This window comes from Dermatophagoides pteronyssinus, unplaced genomic scaffold (assembly GCF_027571235.1).
Source record: "Dermatophagoides pteronyssinus isolate colony J.1.1.1.1 unplaced genomic scaffold, Derpt_VIB-CSIC_2022.12 sq0004, whole genome shotgun sequence".
Classification (NCBI taxonomy): Eukaryota; Metazoa; Arthropoda; class Arachnida; order Sarcoptiformes; family Pyroglyphidae; genus Dermatophagoides; species Dermatophagoides pteronyssinus.
The window spans coordinates 125,399-148,996 of NW_027461528.1; the positions used below are offsets into that span (position 1 = coordinate 125,399).

The 23,598-nt window shown below is 28.2% G+C and overlaps 4 protein-coding genes and 2 long non-coding RNA genes across 11 annotated transcripts; 2 read left to right on the top strand and 4 right to left on the bottom strand.

Annotated features, from left to right (window-relative positions):
• Positions 1-110: 110 nt before the first annotated feature.
• GABPI (zinc finger DHHC-type palmitoyltransferase GABPI) lies at positions 111-2,259 on the bottom strand. The gene is made up of 4 exons (XM_027347098.2): positions 2,135-2,259; positions 1,562-2,067; positions 1,048-1,494; positions 111-949 (listed from the first exon to the last, which is right to left on the bottom strand). Exons 2-4 carry the CDS (start codon positions 1,840-1,842, stop codon positions 733-735), a joined length of 945 nt encoding a protein of 314 aa, XP_027202899.1. The 5' UTR covers positions 1,843-2,067; positions 2,135-2,259; the 3' UTR covers positions 111-732.
• Positions 2,260-3,695: 1,436 nt separating this feature from the next.
• LOC142644898 (uncharacterized) lies at positions 3,696-14,985 on the bottom strand. 3 transcript variants are annotated; one of them, XR_012846080.1, is made up of 3 exons: positions 14,848-14,985; positions 13,446-14,785; positions 3,696-3,968 (listed from the first exon to the last, which is right to left on the bottom strand). It is a non-coding gene; the product is annotated as an uncharacterized LOC142644898 (long non-coding RNA). The 3 variants fall into 3 exon arrangements; XR_012846079.1 differs by lacking the exon at positions 3,696-3,968 and adding an exon at positions 11,646-11,860; XR_012846078.1 differs by lacking the exon at positions 3,696-3,968 and adding an exon at positions 12,875-13,006.
• LOC113796864 (sodium- and chloride-dependent GABA transporter 1-like) lies at positions 5,534-16,910 on the top strand. Of its 4 annotated transcripts, XR_012846077.1 has the most exons (17): positions 5,534-5,674; positions 5,752-7,951; positions 8,048-8,820; positions 9,088-9,563; positions 9,871-10,280; positions 12,582-12,713; positions 12,790-13,057; positions 13,239-13,371; positions 13,460-13,698; positions 13,781-13,905; positions 13,969-14,081; positions 14,140-14,374; positions 14,442-14,542; positions 14,609-14,776; positions 14,874-15,538; positions 15,686-15,702; positions 15,771-16,910. XR_012846077.1 is itself a non-coding variant. In XM_027347153.2 (15 exons), exons 5-15 carry the CDS (start codon positions 9,944-9,946, stop codon positions 14,970-14,972), a joined length of 1,950 nt encoding a protein of 649 aa, XP_027202954.1. In that variant the 5' UTR covers positions 5,534-5,674; positions 5,752-7,951; positions 8,048-8,820; positions 9,088-9,563; positions 9,871-9,943; the 3' UTR covers positions 14,973-16,910. The 4 variants fall into 4 exon arrangements, 1 of the variants encoding a protein (XP_027202954.1); XR_012846075.1 differs by having other exon boundaries at positions 14,874-15,702; XR_012846076.1 differs by having other exon boundaries at positions 15,686-16,910.
• Positions 16,162-17,243, bottom strand: LOC142644899 (uncharacterized). The gene is made up of 3 exons (XR_012846082.1): positions 16,699-17,243; positions 16,375-16,504; positions 16,162-16,323 (listed from the first exon to the last, which is right to left on the bottom strand). It is a non-coding gene; the product is annotated as an uncharacterized LOC142644899 (long non-coding RNA).
• A 1,944-nt stretch (positions 17,244-19,187) lies between these two features.
• LOC113796842 (putative G-protein coupled receptor npr-8) lies at positions 19,188-22,000 on the top strand. Its single transcript, XM_027347129.2, has 3 exons — positions 19,188-20,470; positions 21,035-21,421; positions 21,479-22,000. The coding sequence occupies exons 1-3, from the start codon at positions 19,947-19,949 to the stop codon at positions 21,870-21,872; spliced, it is 1,305 nt and encodes a 434-aa protein (XP_027202930.1). The 5' UTR covers positions 19,188-19,946; the 3' UTR covers positions 21,873-22,000.
• Positions 21,714-23,538, bottom strand: LOC113796843 (poly(A) RNA polymerase GLD2-like). The gene is made up of 3 exons (XM_027347131.2): positions 23,309-23,538; positions 22,780-23,228; positions 21,714-22,717 (listed from the first exon to the last, which is right to left on the bottom strand). The coding sequence occupies exons 1-3, from the start codon at positions 23,339-23,341 to the stop codon at positions 22,144-22,146; spliced, it is 1,056 nt and encodes a 351-aa protein (XP_027202932.1). The 5' UTR covers positions 23,342-23,538; the 3' UTR covers positions 21,714-22,143.
• Positions 23,539-23,598: the final 60 nt, after the last annotated feature.

Below are 23,598 nucleotides of genomic sequence, written 5' to 3' on the forward strand. Positions count from 1 at the left end.
TTGCATGTTTTTCATTCATTTCATTTCACAAAAAACACAACCACAAATGAAAATCAATTATTATTGGATAAACAAAAAAAAAAAAAAAAAAAAAACAATATTCTTGGTAATTTAAAATTCAAGAATCTGGATTTTTTCATCTTTTTTATATTTATTCGTCTGTTTCTAGTTGTAACATGGAATATTTTTTGTTTGTTGTATTACAGAAAAAGATAAAACAAAAACAAATAAAAAATTATTACAATTAAATTATCATGTTTTGTTGTTTGTTATTTCTTTGTTAATGAAATATTAGTAAAAAAAGGGACAACATTTTTTTCTTTTTGGCTAACTATACCGCTAGAATAGTTGATTTTGAATGGGTTTTTTTTGCAAATAATATTCAGTGGTAATAAAGTTGTTGTTTTTGGTTGAAAAAATTGGAAGATACAACAAGAATGGTAATGGTAATGTATCATGGCAACAACAACAACAAACAAAAAAACAAACAAAAAAAATCGATTCATCACTTGATGATGATGATAATGATGAAAGGAAGTTGCAAGAGTATGGTTTTTGTTTGCTTAATGACCTTGTAAAATTTCGATTTTTTTTGTTGAAAATTTTTTTTTAAATAAGAAATATTCTAATCATTTCGACTAGCAGCAACCTGTGTATGTTTATTAGTAATGGTGGTTTATCACAATTAATTTTTGGAATTTTTTAAATTTTGAAAAAAATGTATGAGAATCTCTATTGATGAATCAGATGATAAGAACAATTATTATATCGACTATTATTGTTATTATTTAACGATGATAATTTGATGGTAGAATTATTTGTAGCATTGGTAGTTTTGTTGTTGTTGATAATAAGTGACCATAATAGAATTAATAATTTGAGCAATGAATATGATAATAATATCACTAATTGACCGGCATATATTGCTATTATAAATGATAATGATAAACTTGATTGATTCCATGTTTGGTTTTGCGTAGGAACGAAAGAAAAAATAAAGAATTTCGTAAATGTCAAGATATTTTTTGTTTACAAAATTGTACTCACTTAATATCAAAATAAACTTCACTACAATCATCCGGTACAAGTAGAAAATCATAAAGTATATATGTATGACATATTGTTGTTATATTTAGATAAATATTAAATAATAAGGCACCAATTAAACAAATATGTATGGCCATATAATAACGTAAACTAATCCAGCCATGAATACAACAGCCAATCCAATAGCAATATAAATGCCAATCATCTATCGAAGATATTTGTCGTTGATGGCCATGATGATCATGATGATCGTTGTTATTATTGTTGTTGGCGGTGGTCAATATTGGAATCGAATGATCATGATGATCATGTGGATGATGATAATGTTTTGAATGTTTTCGTAGATGAATTATCATTAAAACAGCAATAGTAATTAGCGATAATAGTGAATAATTTTCCCAAATTGTTATCTCTAAAAACGGTACAACTATATATTCGAATACAGATCTGTTTTGTTTAAGACGAGAAAATTCAAATTAAAAGGTGAAAATCTTACCATTAAAATTTAACTTACAAAAATATGAAAAATGTTGATATTGCCCATGATATGAAAAAATTTGTTTGTAACTTTTTCTGTTCATTATTATAAATATGATGATCAAATAAATATAATGATATTGGTATGGAAATTATGGTAAATATTATTGTAGCAAATCGACCAAATGTTGATAAACCAATCAATATTGATAATAGAATTGGTGGTAAAATTATTTCCATAAATTCTTTCCGAAAATTCTCATTTTCATTCATTTTTCTTTGATATTTGTATATGAATTGATGAAAAATATGTTTCATGTTTTGTTGTTCATTTGCAAAAAAAAACAAAAATGAAAAATTGACCAGATTAATTCAATGAGAATAATAAATTGCTGTTGTTGTTGGAAGAAACACCCAATATGAATTAGGCATCAAAATTAGCCATCATAATCATTATGATGAGTATATTTGGAAGTCAAGATTTAATCATTTTTTGAGTGAAATCATCAAGTATTTGATTGTAAATTGAGATAAATTTTGTCTCTGTTAAAATGTAAACAAACAAACAAATTTCTTATAAAAATTGAAATTATTTTGAAAATGTACAAACCTTTGATCGATTTATTGAAAGTACAATTACCAAAATGATAATGATGATTTGGAATTTAGAAAATGGAAAAAAATTTTATTTTTATTTTTGGAAAAAAAACTTTTTCGAATGTTTTTTGTTTTTCGATTTTCCAAATGAGAAAAAAACCGGCTGGCTGAGTAAAAATAGACGGCGATTTTCACTTTGTGTGAAAATAGAATCGAATCGATTTTTCGCTGGTTCGCCCACATTCGAAACTTTTTACACAAAAGGATATTCTCTTTTTCGTTTTTCCCGATTTTTGGATTTGATTTTTTTTTGAAGAAATTTTTTCTTTTTTTAGAAAAATTCAATGTATTTTTCTTTTAATTTTAATTTGAAAGAAATGCTGGTAAGCGTTATTATTATCATTCAACTAACGAATCTTGTCCGGAAGTTTGACATTGAACAATGTACAAATCGATTATTAATTACAGTTTTTTTTTGTAAATTCAAGGTTCATGAAAAAAAGATGAACAAACAAATGAACGAAAGAACGAATTCCGGAACGAAATTAATCGGCTAAACAAAACAAACGCGACAAACAATTCTTGGATCCATGATGATTATGATGATCATGATTGCTCCGAAATTTGATGATGATTCAGAAACATGCGCGCCTAATCATCATCATCATCATCATTATCATCAAATGTCTTGGTTTTTCCATAACAAAAATGATGTTCCAGATGAAAATTTTTTCAAAAAAAAAAACTTTGGGCAAAATTTTATTCTGTTTAACGATAATGGGGCGGTGGCCAAGTGACCTGGATTCCTAAAAAAAATTCATTTTTTCATAAAACGACTCATTTATCGACCACAATAACAACAACGACCAATTTTTTTTATTCGCCCAATAAAATACCAATCATCATCATCATCATTGAAAATTCAGTGAACTTTAAATAGAGAAAAAAAATATTATGAATTTTGTGTATGTAACATTCATTCATACGGCTCGTCGATCATCTCCATCATCATCATTTGAATGGAATTTTTCTTGTTTGGTTCTCTGTGTGTATAAGATGTTGTTCATCCAAAAAATGATGATGATGATAGTGGTTGTTGTTGTTTAGCAAGATATCAGAGAAACGATGTAAAAAATGTAATTCTTTCGTTTCGTTTCGTTTTACATGTTTCCAGTCGAAATAATATCCATCCGGCAACAGCAACAACAACAACATCCCGACAACAACAAAATACAAAAAGCCAAAGCAAAACGAAACGAAAGAAAAAAACCAAAATAAAATTGAAAAAGATTTTTCGTTTCGTTTCATTTTCTTTTCGATTCATTTGGCCAGAATTCATTGGATAATGGTGAATGAATGAATGAATGAAAAATATCTAGGCCACAAAAGCCTTTTTTCTTTTCTTTTCCTTGCTTTTTTCGTTGAATGGAAATTCTTCTATTTCTTTTATCCACCACTCTATTCATAATAATCTTTCAAAGAATTTAACTCTCACTCACTCATTCACTCAATGAACAACAAATTGATTTAAGGAAAAATCTTTAATGTTAAATAAATAAACTTTTTTTCTCTTTTCTTCGGCTATGTTTGGTCGATTTCAATTGAAATTCAATTGAATTTTTGTGATCTGCGGTGGCCACAGAAAAAAATCGTTCTTTTTTTTCGTTCGATATCGATATATCCGATAGTAGTTATAATAATAATAATCGATTATATTGTCCGATAAAACACCTCATTATGATCATCATCATCATCATTATTATAATCGATTATATCGCCCGATAAAATCGATAATTTGTATTCGATCGTTTCCTTTCTATTGAAAAATTTGATAACCGCAATATATCCTAGTCGGTTATCAGATTTTATTTTTTTACAAAAAAAAAAAAAAATCAAAGTAAAAATGATTAATTAGCGCATACAGTGTTAAGTGAAATATCCGAAATAAAACCCGATTATTTAATCAACAAAAAGGATGTTGTTGTTTAAACCAGCAGAAAAATTCCGGTTGATTGAATTTTTTTTCCGAAAAACTTTCGTTAAGAAAAAAAGGGATAGCCCATCATGTTATTTACAGGGAAAAAAACTGAAAACTAATTTTCAATCAACCAACAGCAGCAGCCAACAATTTCATTTTCCATCAAACACACACACACACAGTCAACCAACAAATACCGTTTTCATCCGGGTATATTTTCCGTAATTTTTTCTTGTTTGTTTCGAATAAAATTTAATAATTTTTGTATGAAAAAAATCAGTTTTTTCAATCTTTTCTCGTTTGAACATGCGCGAGATTTTTTTATTTCCGAAAAATTTTCTAGGTTTTTTTTTGTTCCCGATTTTGTTGTTGTTGTTGTTTTCTGGTCAAGGTCTTTCTCTCTCTCTCACTGGTTGTCGGTAAGCTTGATAGGTCTTTTGGATTTTGTTTTTCCCGTTCTGGGAATGATGTTTTTTGGTGGTGATGGAAGCGATAATCATCATCATATGGATGATATGATGATGATGATTGGGTGTAAATGGGCGGGAAACGATGAAACAACGACGACGAAAAATTACCATTCAAAAACATTGATGACAAGCGAAACAAAAAAAAATGGAAAATTCTTCGATTTTCAGATTCTGGGTTCAAAAAAAAATTGTAAAAATTTTTCAAAATTCGTTTTTTTGGTCTGTTTCGCCCATCATCAAACAAACATCGATATCGATGATGATGATGACGACTATATACACTCAATCATCATCATCATCGAAAGAATTTTCTGTGTGGCGAAAAAAAAAAATTCTGTGCGAAAACAACCAAAAACAAAAATCGATAAACTAACAATCAAAAAAACAACAAACAAAAAAAAACATTACACCAAAAGAATATTCTTTAATAGATTTATTTTATGTTTCTTGCTGTCTGTTCTACTACTATGAAACTACCAACCGGAACAATCACCCAAACAAACAACCGAAAAACAAAATAATCATCATTTTAAATCAAGTCAAGTTCCTATCTATCTTTGTTTGTTTTGCTTATTCTCTCTACATAGAAGAAAAACATCATCATCCACCAGCTTGCTAAAATTGATAATAAATTATTATTTTGGATTTGAGAAGAGAGAGTGAAAAAAAGAATGGTCAACAAACAAACAAACAAATCGAACGACGATAATAACAATAAAAAACAATTCAATGATGAAACACAGTGAGCTCTCACAGGAAAAACATTCGATTCGATTTTTACTTTTTCGAGACAATTTATGTCATTATAGAATCGAATGTTTTTTTTTGTTCTGTCGGTGTTGTTGTGTTCGAATTCGAACCAAGACCATAAACAAACAAAAAAATTTTATCTTTTTTTTTCTTTCAGGTTTTTTTGTTTTGTTTCTTTACTTTGCTTGCTTGTCTTTATAAGATGTTTTTTGTTGTTGTTTATGTTTGTGTTCATCCTTCCGTTCTGGATGTTTCAATGATGTTGATGAGTATTCAAGAAGTGAAACAATAACGAAGAACCAACAAAAAAAGTGATATTTCCTTATATTGATGGATTCTATAATGATTTTTGTTTGTTTGTATCGGTTTTTTTTCGATTTGTTTTCTTCTCAATTTTCTTATTTATTTCTGTTTTTTTTTGCCCAAAAATAGGTTCTGCCCAAAATATCAAATAAAGATGATGATGATGATATACACCCCTCTTATACCGAAAATATATATTTTTTCCGAATGTATTATGTGGGTGGATGTATCAACTACTAGCTCCCCCGAATGTCGAATAAATAATACCCATCATCAATGGTAAATGGAAAACAGGAATGGAATGGAGAAAAAAAAATCACAGCCATTCAATTCGATTCGATTCGATTCAAAGTCAAATCCTAAAGAAAGAAAAAAAGCAAAGGAATCGACCCAAAGAATTAGAACGAAGCCAAGATGTACAACGATGAACAAACAAAACATAGTTTTGATTCGAATAAAAAAAATAGAAGAATTTATCGAAATAGAAGAATAGAAGGCTGTGAAACTAAGGATCCAGGATCCATAGAATATTTCTCAAATCGCGTTCGATCTATATAGAGCAATATATTCGCTTCTGGTATTTGCGCATCATCATCATTAACATCGTTGAACATCGACCGACCAAAAGACAAGAATTGAAAAACAAAATCACGAAATTTATGATTATTGTTTTCGAATGGTGGTGGTGGTGGTGGATACATTTTTTTCGTGTGTTTTATCATGTGCCATATCAACGAAAAACAGAAAAGCATCATTCAGAGATGTATTTGGCTGGTATTAATATTGGTATCATGATGGTTACCCCGACCTTCGATTTTGATTTTAGTTTTGGTTCTTTGGTGGTTTCTTTTCAGAATCGAATGTGGAAAACCTGGTGTCTATGTCTATGTGTGTAACCAAGAAGGAAGCTTCAAGAATTCAAAAGACTATATACTGTGTTTTTGTGCACTAAATGAAAGAAAATTTCATCGCCCTTCTTTGTCGATATATCGTTGTGTGTGTGTGTTTGTGTGTTTGTTTGGCTCCTTTTCATTTTTTCCCTCACATTTTACACACAAGCCAAATGAAAAAGATTTTGTTATGTTTGGATTTTTTCTTTCGTTTCATCTAAATGGATGCTTATTATTATGGGCTGTACATGATGATGATGATTGTGTGATGGAATGGAGAACAAAAAATAGCGATCCATTTGGAAACAAAAATTTGTTTTTTGCAAAATAATTCCAGTGTGTGTGTGTTGAGAATCGATTTTGATTCTTGAAATACCACTACCGTCTTTTTTTTGCATCCAGAAAACATCATTTCAAAGAGATATATAGAAATTTCATTATAAAGCTGCATCATCACTTTTTTTCAACCCAAAAATTGATTTTCAAAGAATGTCTTGATACTGCTGCCACCGTTTTTTTTCGTTGCGTGTTTCGTGTTTTCAAACTTCCAAATCTCTCTCTGTCTCTCGTTGAAATTGAAAATTGAATTGAAAATGAAAAAAAATATATCAAGAACACAACACATACTCTTTATATATCATTTTGTGGCCAACATTGAAAATAAAATAGTAGAAGACAGTAACGAATAAGTAAAGTCATTCATCGTATTCAGGATCCATTCACATCCATTCTAGGCAAAGTGAAATTCTACTGGATCTACAAAACAATTTTGAATATCATATTCAATATATCCATTGAACAAACAAACAAACAAACCCAACCAAAAGTGAACAAAAATATTACATGTTCTCTTCCTCAAACAGTGTGTGTTTGTGTTTGTGTGACAAATGTGAGAACAAACAAACAAACAAACAAACATGCACCAAACACATCACATATAGAAAAATATATTAAAATCATAGCCCAAAAAAATGAAAATTATATAATATTTATAACAGAATATTATATGTGTGTGTGTGTGTGTTTGTCTATGGGCATAAACAAAAAACAGAAAAAATTTATATGAAAATGATAATAATAATGATGATGATGAACATGGAACAAAAACAATGAAAATGAAACAATGATTCTTCTTCTTCGTTGTTTTTCTTCTCTCATTGTTAATTAATTAATTATCATTTCTAGAATTTTGTGTTTGTTTTTTTTTGTTGTTGTAGGAATTTCTATTTTGTGCAGGTTGAAAAAGATTCTGAACTTTTTTTTCTGTTTTTTGTTGTTGTTACCTGCAGATTTTGAAAAAAATTTGTTGTTTGCTAATAATCATTCAATGATGGCTAAATATAAATGAAATCGATAATGTATCATCATCAACAACAACAAAAATCATCATCATCATTATTTATTGTTTGTGATTGTCATTCGTTGGTATTGCTGGACAGGTTAGTTATACATTTTCTATTTTTCTTAAACAATTTTCTTATTCTGGGTCAACCTAACCTAATCTAACCTCTCCCAATATATATCAATAATAATAGGTCTTGTCATTGTTTTTATTCCATCATCCATCATCATCATCATCACCATTCATATAATCATCATTGTTCGTTAAGGACTTTTTAGGCTGTTTTGTTTGAATACAAATAAAAAAAAACATCAAATCGGAAATCACCAAAAAAATGTGTTAATATTTTTGTTTCTGATTCTCCACGTTGTAACCAAGTCTTCCAAAAATCATCATCATCACTATTGATGTTTGAAAATTCCAGTAAACAGTGCTTCCAATTCGATCAAATCAAATTCATTCAAATCCAATCAATCATTATTATTGTGATTCAACAAACAAACAACCAAATTCCATCTTTATTTCGCTACAGAATATAAATCTGTCTTCCAAGAATTTTATTCTTTTTTTCTCAGAATTCATTCATTTTTTGTTGTTGAAACCATAACTCTGTATGACCCGATCAAAACCAAAATACAATCAATTTTTTTCCAATGAAGTCTTCCATTTTCGTCTTTTCTCTGTATATCACCTGGTATTCTTAATTAGTTTCATTTAATGTTGATCATTTTGTGTGTGTTTGATTTCTCATGTGGGCTGTTATCATTATTTTTCTCTTCAATCAAATTCAATTTTTTTTGCTTTCTATTGATTGAACAACACACACACATTTGTAATTAGAATTCAAAGAGAAAATTTTCTAAGCTTGTAAATTACTGTTGTATTCTTATTATGTGAAAATATACAGAACACAAAACGGCTGGCTGATTTTTTCATTCAATCATCATCATCATCATTTATCACCAGGTAAGTAAAGAATCAATTTCTCTCATCAAATCAAATCATCAGAAAATAATGATGATGATTGAAATTGAAAATTGAATTTATCTTATTATCATCATTATATTTCTTTCTTTATTTCTTTGATTTTTGTTTTCTTCTTCACCAATTATCCATCCAACATCATCAAAATTAACGTCATCATTTTTGTTCATCATAATGATATTCTTCTACCACCATCATCGTATTCAATTCAATTCAAATTCTATTTCTACCACCATCATCATTTACCAGATCGACAAAAACAATTATTGATCAATTTTTTTCACAAAAAAAATATCATTCAAGGATTGACTATTGAATTGTATGTTGTAATGTGCAAATTTTTGTTTCAATTCTGATGCAATTCTTGTTGAAACAAAAATTGCTTCCGATTTTGGCAATCTTCTTTGAGTGTGTTTTTTTTATGTGAAACAAAACCAGAAAAAAAGTGCAATACCTATTTGAATGAAATTTTTTTAAAAAAAACTTCTGTTCTGAAAAGAGAAATAAAGAAAAGAATATCACAAATGAACAATATCTAAAGATTAAAAAGGTCAATTCAATTCAGCAACTAAAATACATTGTGTTTTTTGTTTTTTGGTTGATATAGTATTACTGATCAATTCAATCTTATCAACCTTTTTTTTATTCATCACCATCATCATCAACATTGTGTTTTTGTTATTATTCTTATTCTTATTTTACACTATAGTCATTTATTCTTAAAGGCAAGTAATTTTTCTGTTTTCATTGGGGATGTTGTAAGATAATCTTTCATTTTTTTTATTAGTTGGTTTGCTTTTTTTTCTTCACAATGTTATGATCATATTTCTTTAGATTTTTACGGCAAACAAACAAACAAAAAAAATTAGTTATATTTTATTCTGCCTAATAAAAATATGTTTGACTTATTAGAATTACTGAGAATGTAATTAGATACTTTATTATTGATCTTTTCCTCTTTTGTTGTATATATCTTGTTCGTTTGACATAATAATTTGTTTTTTTTGCTTTCCATCATCCCAAAAAATATAGATTCATCAAAGTTCAATTTTAGTGCCCAGAAAAAAATTTGTTTCAAACTCAAATAATAATAATAATAATAATAATGGCTGGTAATAAAGTTGAAATGAATAGTTTTGATGGTAATACGGCGATGGGTATTTCATCAACTACAATGGGTGTTGGCGGTGGTATTCATCAGGCAAATAATGCAACAACAACCATTGGTGGTGGTCGTATTGCGTCCGCTTCTGGTCAACCGGCTGCAATATCTGGTGGCGGTGGTGGTGTTGCCACCGAAGTTAAATTAACCAATACAAAAAATATACCCGAACGTGGCCAATGGTCCGGACAATTGGATTTTTTAATGTCTTGTATTGGTTATGCAATCGGTTTAGGAAATGTATGGCGTTTTCCATATCTATGCTATAAAAATGGTGGTGGTAAGTTTATTTTCTTTATTTGATATATTTTGAGTAATTTTACAAGGCAAAAACCAAATTCCATGATGATTATGACGCCCTTAGGATATAATATTGAAGAATTTATTGAAAATTATATCAAATATGACAAGGAACAAAATCAAAATGAATGTTATGTAGCTTCAAGCTTTATTGAATTCTCAAAACTTTGAATGCAAGTTTAATTCGGCAAAAAAATGAGAATGAAAATTTCAAAAGTTTTTTTTGTTCGCAAGTTTATTGAATATTATTCTCTCACTATTGATAGTATAGTTGATCGACAAGGTCGATCAAGTCGATCAAAACGATCGATTCATTCGATTGGTGATCGATTTGTTTCAATTTTTTTCATATTATAGGTCTATTCTTTTCTAAATTTTTTTTCGAAGATGAAAAATTTAAATTTATAGAGTTGATACAAAAAATGAATTCATTTGAATGATGGACCAGAGAAAAAAAATCTTTTGTAAAAGTAAAAGAATTTTCATTCAATTTTTTTCTATTTAAAATTTTTTTTTCGGTCAACCACAAAATATATATAGAGAGAGAACATGTGTGTTTCAAATACCGACTGTTCAATCAATTTGATTAAACAAACAAAAGCGAAACGATTCTCATTATGTTTGTCGGAAATCCAAATCAGACAAAAAATCAATCTTGCAACTATGTTTGTTTGTCTGTATTATGTTTAGCATCGGCGATGTGTTTTAGCAATCATCATCATCATCATTGAATGATTTCGGTCATCGATTCTTTCGTATCATTTTTGAAACATTTTCCCATATATAGCAAGAGATAGAAAGCTGAGTAGACATTATTTATGATGACTATGATTATTTTGTCCATTTTATGTAACAAAAATATGTAGGCCAAAATAGATTAAAGAGATGATGATTATGATGATTTTAGTTTTTTTTATTTCTTTACAAAAAAAACATTGATTTCAATCAGAAAATTTTTTGATCCATTAAATACATGATCATTTTGATCAAAAATTTTTATTCTATGAATTTTGTCACACCACCATTGAGTTTGACCGGTTCCGAAATACATGTTTCAAAAAGTTTTTTCTGTGAAACAAGGAGAAAACTTTTTGTTTCCAATCAAGTCTGTTTCATTTCACTTTCATTCATTCATTCGATTGGATTCAATTTGAATATGATGGATTCACATTCAATACACACATTTATTTATAACGTTTTTGTTTCACGGTTCAAAACGAAAAGTTGAAATGAAAGTTTTTTTTTGTTTCTGGAACATACCATAGTGAAATAGTTGTTTGTTTTCCTGATGAAACTGATTGGACCAGAAAAAACTTTTCCAAAAAAGAAGAATCGGATTCCATAAATATTTTCTTTTCCATGGAAACAATTTTTTTGCATAGTATCGATTATCTTTACTCCGGGAATTTAAATTATTTTTGATCCGATAAAAATTTTGTTTAAATAATCTTTTTTGGTTTCCATTCCTTCATCATATCTAAAAATTTTAACTAATTATCCTGAATTTTTCATTTGAAGTTTGTTTGAGCATTCTCTCTTGACGCTTTTCTGGTTGACTGCCTATTCAGGAAAGAATATATTTTTTTAAGTTGAAAGTTTCTATCAACAACAGATTGTGTTCATTAAAATGAAACAAAAAAAACCCATCAAAAACTGGATAAAGAGAGAGAGAGATGTTCATTTGTTCAACTCTTTTACACCTGTCTGCCTAGCATGACTTTTTGTGAGCATATGATTTATCTTTATGTCAAAGTTTTTTTTGCTCCGAAGAATACTCATTAAAAATCACATTCAGGTAGTTTTTATCTTTATGAAAAAAATGAAAACTTTTTTATTATTTTTTTCGCATAATGCATACATTTATTATCGAAAAAATTCAAAAAAAACAATGATTTTTTCGATTGATTTCTTTTGATTCGGATGATGATTAATTGATTTAAAATTGTATCATTTTTTTCGCGCGCACATCATTTTTTTCTGTCAAGTCAGCATTGATGAAGATGATGGATTTTTTTTTTGATTGTTAAAACTTTTTTATTTCCGTTTGTCGATTCCGGTGTGAAAAAAGAGAAGGAAAGAGAGAGAGAGAAAGAGAAAATATGGAAATTTCAATTTCCGTTTTACTTTGCAGCAACAACGATTTTTATAATTGAATTTAGAATCATTTTTCTTTGCCAACTTTTTCATTTTTCTTACATATCTTACAGATCTTTTTTTCTTTTTTTTCAAATTTAATTTTAAATTTCCTATTTGATTTAATTTTTTTCTTCTTTTCTTTTAGGTGCATTTTTAGTACCATATCTATGTTGTCTAGTGTTTGCCGGTGTACCGGCATTTTTTCTCGAAGCATCACTTGGTCAATGGCTTGGTATCGGTGGTTTAGGTGTTTGGCGTATTTGTCCTGTGTTCAAAGGTTTGTCTTGCTTGACTCTGGTCCGAAATTAATTTCATCAACTTTTTTTCAAAAAAAACTCAATTAATTAATTTAGGTGTTGGTTATGCTGCAGCTGTAATGGCATTCTGGTTAAATGTTTATTATATTGTTGTATTAGCATGGGCTTTATATTATTTTTCACAAGCAATCGCTGTTGATGTTCCCTGGAAAGGTTGTAATAATTGGTGGAATACTGAAAGTTGTCGTTCAGAATATGATCTAGCTGATGAAGAACGTCGTTGTTATATTGAACGTGGTGCACAAGATTTTACCTGTAAAATGAATACATCATTATTTACAAGTCCAGTTAAAGAATATTGGGAGTAAGTCAAAACAGTTGAACAAAAAAAAATTCAAACTTTTTAAAAATGTCTATATTACCCCTGTGATTAATGTTATTTTAATGTTTTGAGCAACCATCACCTTCGCACCTGTTTTTCATCATAACTAAATTGAGCATCCATTTGTTACATTTTTTTGTCTGTTTTTGTTGAAAATTTATAGAAATAATGTACTACAAATAACAACTGGAATGGATGATTTTGGTGGTGTACGTTGGCCATTAGCACTAACATTGTTTATAACATGGGCTGCTTGTTATTTTGCCATTTTTAAAGGTGTAAAATGGACCGGAAAAGTATGTTGCAGTTGGCAAATTATTTATATTTTAATGATAAAAAAATTTAAATTTAAAATTTTTTTCCATATTACCTTTGATTATATAGTTGGTATATTTTACATCAGTATTTCCATATGTATGTTTATTCATATTATTATTACGTGGTATAACGCTTGATGGAGCATGGGAAGGAATACGTTATTATTTAACTCCAAATTTATCAAAATTAACCGATGCAGGCGTTTGGAATGATGCTGCAACACAGATTTTCTTTTCATATGGTCTTGGTTTAGGTGCTTGGATTGCATTAGGCAGCTATAATCGTTATCATAATAATGTTCATAGGTAATTTATTTCTCCATTTTGTTTTGTTTTTTCCATCAACTTTATTTATCTTTATCATCCTGATGATCATTTATTGATTTAGAGATGCACTTATTATATCATGCGTCAATAGTGGTACATCAATGTTTGCCGGTTTTGTCGTATTCAGTATTATTGGATTTATGGCTAAAGCACAGAATAAACCAGTTGAAGATGTAGCTACTTCAGGTAAAATTGATCGTTTGTTTGTTTTTGGTTGAACAAAATTTTGATTTTTTTTTCTATTTTCAGGTTCTGGTCTAGTATTTTTAGCCTATCCATCAGCTACACTAAAATTACCATTTTCACCATTATGGTCAATGTTATTCTTTATGATGATTGTTATGTTAGGCCTCGATAGTCAGGTAATTTTTCATTCGTTTCTTCATTGTTTTGGTACTAATTTATTTTTTTTCGTAAAAGTTCTGTACAATGGAAGGATTTTTTACGGCAATCATCGATGAATGGGCACATATATTACGTCCACATAAAGAATTATTCATTATGTTTGTTTGTATGATATCATATTTGATTGGTATTATATTTGTTGTCAAAGGTGGAATGTATTGGTTTCAATTATTTGATTATTATGCTGCATCGGGTTTCGCTTTATTGTTTCTCATATTTTTCGAAGTTGTCGCCATATCATGGTCATACGGTATGTTTTTGTTTGGGAATTGATTACAATTTGACCTGGACAATAATCATCATTATTATATTTTTAGGCGTAAATCGTTATTATGGAAATTTAAATCAAATGTTGAAATTTCCGATACCAATCTGGTGGAAATTATGTTGGTTTTTTTTCACACCATCTGTTTGCTTTGTAAGTGTGCATATTTATGTTGTTTTGATTTGTTTTAATCATTCGATTTTATATGACTTTTTTTAGCTGGTATTTTGCTTCAGTCTTTATCAATATAAGCCTTTAAAATATATGAATTATGAATATCCATGGTGGGGACAGGCCATTGGTTGGTTTCTTGCATTATCATCAATGGTTTGTATACCAGGCTATGCTATTTATCTGTACATTGTTACACCAGGTACTTTTAGCGAGGTAAGTCGTCTAATAATGATAATTAGATAATTAAAGTTTGAAAACAAAACAAAAAATTAATTAATTCTTACATTATTATCCATTAATAAAATACTAGCGTATGAAAGCATTATTTCGGCCAGATATACCTGAAGTTGAAGAAGAAATACGTCGTCGATCACAAGATGATATTGATACATCTGTTACACAGGTTTAAAAATAAAAGAAACAAAACAAAAACAAACACACCATGCATTCACATCAATGAATTGATAAAATGCATCAAATGATCATCGATCATCATCATCATCAATTCAATCAAATAATAATTGGAGAAAATTAGCTTTGAATTTCATCATTCATTCATTCACCCATCTCACCATCATCTCTATAAAACCAACTCGTGTTCATAATAAACTGTGTCGATGTCAGTGGGTGGATAATGTGAAATTATCACACATACACACAGAGAAGGATAAAGATATTGATAACACACATTAATGATATATTTAAATAAATGTAGAGATATTAATAATAATGCTAATAATAATGACTTGTATTTATATTTGACATACATACATAAACACCTACTACCCAATCGGATCCAACTCCTCCTACTTATTGATCATCATCATCTAATCATTATTCAATTTTTTTTGTTGGTCTTATTACAAGCCAATCTTCAGCATCATCATTATTATTAATCATCATCATCATTTTCTGTTGTTTTTTGTTACTATAGTCATCATCATCATTATCAAGAGTGTTAATAATAATAATAAAGTTCGTAAATTCGTAAAGTTATGTAATAATATTAATTGAATAATGCTAATCACAATTTTCATTTTTCATTGCACTCTAATTGCCTTTCGACATTACATTTTTGTTTCATTTTGAAAACAAACACACAAACATCAATCAATCAATCAGTTATCACAAAAATACAGGTAAAAATTAATTAATTAATTAATTAATATTTACCTCGAATTTTCATTTTCATTTTCATTTTTGATAGTCACAAATGAAGCCAAACACAATCAAGCTTTTGAAAACTTGAATCACATGCGATTTTTTGTTGTAAATATTTCAAAAGTTATCATCATCAGCAATCAATAATTTTTTTTGTTTCGTTTCGTTAATTTGATGATGATAATGATGATCACACAATGGTAGACAGTGATGATAAACTAGAAACAATATTCAATTGTAACTTCAGCACATGAGATACACACCCGCCAAACACATATTGTGGAAACCTTATCAAGTTTTTTCTTTTTTGGTAACCTTCAAAATGATGACAATAATGATGATGATATAGATATGGATCGTTATTAGAGAAAAAAAATTATTTAAAAATTTACAAAATATTTTTTGTTTTGTTTTTTGGCCTTACCCGAAAATAGAAGAAAAGAAATGAAACCTTTCAACAAAAATATTTTTTAGCCATTTAGGGAGAAAAACATATATAAAAACAGCCATAATGACAATAATGTAGATAGCAATCAATTTCAATTCAATCATATTCATGTTCTTCATATATCACACAACAAACCAGTTAATGATTGATCCTGAAACATATCAAGAATTTTATTTGAAGGGAAAACAAAATAAAACATTACCAAATTTTTTTGCCATATAGCTCCATATCACAGGTTTTTATTAATAAATTTTTGTCAATTTTTTCTTCTTCTTCCAATGTTGCTTGTTTCTTCTTCTTCTTTGCCCAAGTCTTCCAAATTATTTTGATTCCTGCAAAAGTAAACAATACAAAAAAAAAAATGTAAGAATCAAATCGAATCAATGTGCGTACCGGCCACAATCTCAATTCAAAATTTTTCATCAAATTCAAACAAAAGTCTTCCATTTTAATAAAAAAAATAATCATTACAACAGCTACCAATCACTAAGATTGATCAATGATTCTTATTATTATCAAAACTTACCCACCACATAAACACACATTCATTAATGACATTGACATTGTGACACTGATACTTATTATTATTATTATTATTATTATTATTATTGGATTTTGAAAAAAATTATTATTAATAATTATTATTATTATGTAATTGGGTATTATTATTCTGTAATTCGAATTATATTGTTTAATTGAATTGAAAATAAATAAAATAAAAATAAAAATAAAATCTAATGACCTGAAAATAATCTATTTATAAATCAATAGAGAAGTATTGATTGATTGATTAATATATCGGTCAAATACACTTCTTTTTTTTTGGTCGCGTTTCACGGTTAATCGATTAATCCGTTCATTTCAGATGATTTAGTTTTGTAAAGAAAAGCATTGCCCTCGTTCTATGTTAATATTCAATCAATGATTATGATGTAATTCACACCCCCATATGAATACCAAGTCAGTCAGTCACTTCAGTCAATGAGCTAGACAATCATTGACCATGAGGCAAAATTAATCGAGTTTATTTTCAGAAAGTTCGCGCCTAAATCGTTGAGATCATCAAAAATAATAGTTTTATAGGCGCCTCTTCAATTTTTCAAATAAATTAATAGGATTTTTCGAAAAATTATGATGTTAACAAAAAATTCTGGAAGAATTTCATAAGTAAATATTTTACACAAAAAATCAAACCAGTTTAAAAAAATTCTTCACAATAACCTAACCTCACTTGACTATGAATCATAGTCATAGTCATAGTCATCAACCTAACCTCACTTGACTATGAATCATAGTCATAGTCATAGTCATCAACCTAACCTCACTTGACTATGAATCATAGTCATAGTCATGATCATCAACCTAACCTCACTTGACTATGAATCATAGTCACAGTCATAGTCATCAACCTAACCTCACTTTACTATGAATCATAGTCATAGTCATAGTCATGATCATCGACCTAACCTCACTGAACTATGAATCATAGTCATAGTCATAGTCATGATCATCAACCTAACCTAACACAACTATGAATCATAGTCACAGTCATAGTCATCAACCTAACCTCACTTTACTATGAATCATAGTCATAGTCATAGTCATGATCATCGACCTAACCTCACTGAACTATGAATCATAGTCATAGTCATAGTCATGATCATCAACCTAACCTAACACAACTATGAATCATAGTCATAGTCATGATCATCAACCTAACCTCACTGAACTATGAATCATAGTCATAGTCATAGTCATGATCATCAACCTAACCTAACACAACTATGAATCACAGCCAATGAGGCAATTGATGTGTGTTTACATTGAAAATTATTGCCAAAGAAACAAAAAATAAAATAAAACTTAAAAAAGATTTTCAGGCTAAAAATAAACCATGATGATGATGATGATGATGTTTAGACGTCGCTTCTTCATTATTATTATCAAATATATTTTACAGAATCATTGTAGAAAAATAGATGTTTTAATAATCAATAAATCTTTCGAAATCCAAATTTTGATTTCGGTGGATTTTTTTTTCTTTAGTTCAATATAAAATGTTGATGATGATGATGAAATAAACAACTGGGTAAAAAAATTGACAACACGAGAAAAAAGTGAAAAAAATTCTGGGATTTTTTTTGTTTTAAAACAAAAACTAAATTTAGAAATTATACAGAAAATTTTGATTTTTTTCTCACCCAGTTTTGTCATTCGTTGTTGTTGTTATTGGAAAATTTAAATTCAGAAAAAAAACTGTAGGCTTAATTTTTTTCCCCAACTGAAATTAATCACTGTCAAAACAATGATTTTTTTTCTCTCGTTTGTTTGATCGTGATGATGTGTTACAAATATAATGCAGTAATAAATGCAGGAAATTTCGGAAAACCAAAATGAATGAATAATAAGGGATAATAATTTTGGATTTTGGTTTAAAATCACGAGAAAAACAACAATAACAACAGATTTTGATTATTATCTAGGTTTTTTTCGTTTGTTTGTTCATTTGTTCATCAGTATCCTTTATCCGGATTCAGGATTTTACAGTTTTTTTGGTTTTCACAAAACAACAATAACAAACTTGATAAGAGAAAAACAATAGTAAATAATAAAAAATGTTGGCTTGACTGTAATGCATTTTTACATTTGATTCGTTTAAATTTTTCTTTCTTTTCATCATTATTTTGCATATTATCATGATTTTGTGTAATGGTCAAGCAATGTATTTTTTTTAATTAATCCAAATTGAAAATTGATGATTTTCGTTTTCATTCATTGTCGTCGTCATCATTTGTAGGATTATCATTTAAAACGAACAAAAAACAAATCTAGGATGGTAACATTAAATAAAAATTGAACAAAATGAACAAAAAAAATGGACAAAAAAAAGTACAATTCGGATTAAACAAAGAAAAAAAAAGATTATCATCACCAGTGATGATGATGATTATTTGTTTGCAAACATTCGAATATTATTGGAATTTTATTCGAATTGCGCATGCTATGTTGATTCGATTCGTTTTTTCAGCTGAAAAAGAGAAAGAGGAGGATGAGGAGGATAAAAAAAAGAATCGAACGAATTCATTCGAAATGTGAATTGATGCGCAAATTGAATCGAAACGAAAATTTTGTTTCATTTTTTTGTATTTTTGTTTTGTTTTTTCGATGATATTTATTTCAATTTCGTCAAATGTATTGATCGATCGATACGGATGAATTTGTTTTTTTTTCATCAAAATAATATAAAGTCTTTGGTTTTTTCTGTGTTGAATTTTCAATTGCGAACAAACAAACAACAAGTGAAAAACAAATAAACAACCGAAACAAACAACAGCATTTCTTCCTATATCGATCTATCCGACCGACCAATAAAATAAATTTTCAATTTATCATTTTTCATTTTTCATTCAAAGTTTTCTGGTTTAAATAATTTTGTTTTTTGGATTTGATCGAATGCCAAAAAATAACAAAAAAAATATCATTCAATCAATCGGCTTAAGTGGCCATGAATTTTCAATTTCAAATATTTCCATTCATTCTGGTTAAATTTATATTTTAAATGAATACTGTCTTTCGGCTTTTGATGATTCTACCGCCTAATCATGTTTACTATTGTGATGATTCATTCCAGCCCACCATTACCATCACCACCAACGACGACGACGACGATTTATTTGGCCAAACATTCGACATTCGCAAACATTCCAATAAGCATATAAATTGACAATGTAAACAAAATTTTTCCTCTAATTAATTAAATGATAATGAAACAAAATGATAATATCAACATCGACGACAACAACAACAATGATGATGATGATGAATTTATCATTGAATTTGGATCATCCTGGAAATATTCTGCTACTTCAACATCAACAGCCTCAACAACAATCACATTTTTATGAATCAGATATTATGATTCGATCGAATCATAATCGATTTAATGATAATAATAATTATAATTATGCAACAATCATTAATTATGATCCAAATAATAATGATCATTTAAATCATCAACAACAACAACAACAACATTCATTGCAATTAATGTCACCAACAACATTTTTATCAGCGACAATCATATTGACAATTGTAACCATACTGGCAACACCAAGTAATATTCTTGTTATTTGGGTTGTAGTGAAAACACCAACATTACGAATAAAAGCTGTTAATATGTTGATAGTAAATCTATGTTTATTAGATTTGATTGCATCATTATTAGATCTACCGCTTATATGGATCATTTTACATTTTAATTATAATCATATTCGTTTCGATAGAATTATTTGTAATTTGTATGTATCATTTCATTTTCATTTTACTTTTTTTACTTACTTTCTTTTCATCCATCCAATTTTCTCCCAGAGAAAATTCATTTCTATCTTCAATTGCCCAAATGTCCATAGAGATAGCAACAATATAATCATTTTTGATTCGGGATTGATTTTTATTTCTTCTTAACATCAATTGACGTCATTCCATTTCACTTTCCCTGGATCTTGTCATATAATTATATATATTTAATTTTTATTAGCTCATCCATTTTAATGATGGAAGAAAATTTTTTTTCTCTTTAACACTTTTTTCGTTGATAACTTATAGTTTTATACAGGGAAAAAAACTATTATAGCCAAACAAACAAACAACCAAATAGAAAAAAGTCATTTTATTTATTATTATTTTTATTTTATAATCATCAAAATTCATCAGGAACTAAAATGATAGGAAAAAAAGATAAACATTGTTACCATTGTTGATGTGAAGGACGAAAAGTCAATTTCATCAAACATTTCTATTTGCTTCCTGTTTTTTTGCAATTAATTAATTTTGGTTCTATTGTTTAATCTTAATTAATATAGCCAATTATTCATACATCATCTTACAATATCCGGACAATTATTATCATTTGCATCAGTTGGTTATGAACGTTATCATACAGTATCGAATCCATTTGATAAAGAAAAAGTACGAAAAATTACACATTTTTTAGTTATCAATATATGGCTGTTAGCTATATTGATACCAGCATTAGAATTACAATTTGCACCCGATACAATTGATTATGCATTTTGTACACGTTCAATACGTGGTACTGGTCATTTAGGAATCCTGTTTATAATGTTACCATTTGGTTTAGTTTGTTTTCTATTTGTTGCATATTTTTATGCACGTATTGTTACATTAGTAAAAAAACATTGTAAAAATGTTAACACTACATGTCGTAAATATGTTAGTGTTACTTTTGGGTAAGTTTGTTTGTTTTAATTTAAATTTCTGATTTTTGATTAATTAATAAAATATAGTAACGGAACAGACATATCAAATGGATCAGAATTACCATCAATCTATGGTGAAGTATGTGTTCTTGATTCAAGGAATCGTTCACTTGGCAAACGAAAAATTGAAGCCGAAACAGCAAAACGTTCATTTTTTGTTATTGTATCATTTGTTGCATTCACATTGCCTTATCCATTAACGATAATCATTGAAAGAATAATGAATTATCAAAATCAACAACCACAACCAGATCAAAAATCATTATGGTTTGAATTAGAATATTGTTTAAATGTTATGTCACTATTATCATCAGCATTTAATCCAATTATATATGGTCTTGCTAATCGACAATTTCGTAATGCATTCAACAAAATTTGTCATCGTTATTATCGTCGTTATAAATCACGTGATTATATCTAAGAGACAAACAAAACATAAAAATGGTGATGAAAAATAAACCCAAAACAATATCTGCTAGCCTAATGGATTGTTCCAGCAACAACAGCAGATGAAATTTCAAACATTAAAACATTCAACAACAAAAAAAAACATTTTTTCTATTTAATATGAAAAAAATCATTTTTTTTACTATTGATCGACCAAAATAATATTCATCCGATTAATTTAGCAGCAAACATTTGTAAAAAAAATGCTGCACTTTTTTCTTTAAAGAAAACTGAATTGATTTCTTTTAAAAATCAAAAAATTGTTCCGATAATGTAAAACATTTCAGCGACGAATATGTATGATTGAATACATTCATTATGGTAATAAATGATGATAATGTAACCGAACTGGCTGTATTATGATAGTGAAATGGATCTTCAATCACAATAAATGATGAACCGGTTATCGATGATGATAATCGATTATCAAATAATTTACGAACCGAAAATGTTTGATGATAATCAAAACGTTGTTGATAATATTCAATAAAACGATAGAATAATTCACCTAATGACCAATGATTTTGGCAATGAAATTTTTTTCGTGTTTCCAATAGGAAAATATCCAGATTTTCTTGTAAACGACCACTATCAACAATATGATCAAATTGTTGTTGTTGATCATCAGTCGATGATCCAGATGATAATTCAATTTGCATTAATGGTAAAATTGGTGGTTGAATATTTTGTAGAAAATGTATGGCCATTAAACTAAGGCTATAACTGGAAAGCATACCATAAAATGGTGAATCGATACAATTTTTACGTGCCCATGATTTAATTGCTATGACTAATGGTGCAACACGATCATCTAGTTCTCTGCGAAAAAACAAAACAAAATGATAATGGTCAGATGAAAAAAAATAGAAAGTAAAACTTACTGATAAAATGTTAATAAAAATGTATTCCGGATGGATAGATCACCATTCAAATTTAAATCAACAGCTAAACGATAAAAATTCCATTCAGTTTCAATTTTTAGAATCGGTACACGGGCATTCATTAGTAAATTGATTTCATTTGTTAGATGAAATTTTTTCATTAAAATATCTTTAATTGATTTAAGTAATTTGATTGCCATTGTTTTATCATGACGATAACGTTGATCAATATGGCCATCATTATCATAAACCAACATACAAAGATCCATATCACTTGAACGTAATGAAAATTGTGTTTGTGTTGAACCAACCATATATAAATCAAATTGAACATTATCCAATTGATTATTAAGTATATCATAAAATTTTTGACGTATTTTTAATTTGGTTTGATAATCTTCTTTACGTTGTCGATGTTTTTCATAAACGAAATATATTAGATCATCGTACTGTTTTTTAAGAAGTGAATGGTAAAAAACGAAATCAAAATTGACCAAAAAAAAGAAAGAAAATATTGAAAATATCTTACATAATTAGGAAAGTTGGATACAACTGAGAACATTTTGTTTCTTGATTTGAATGATTCGGTTAATTTGTTTCGATCAATAATAAATGAATGAATGAAATAAATAAAATCGATCCGATCAAGACGAATTTATTTATTGTTTTTTCATTGAAATGAAATGTATTTTCTTAAAATTGATCATTTTTTTTGCTGATTCGAATGACTTTTTATCGGTCAAAGAAAGAAAAAATAATTTTTTGAATTAAATTCGAACATTTTTGTTTTTTCGCCCATTATCGATACAATCGATAGTT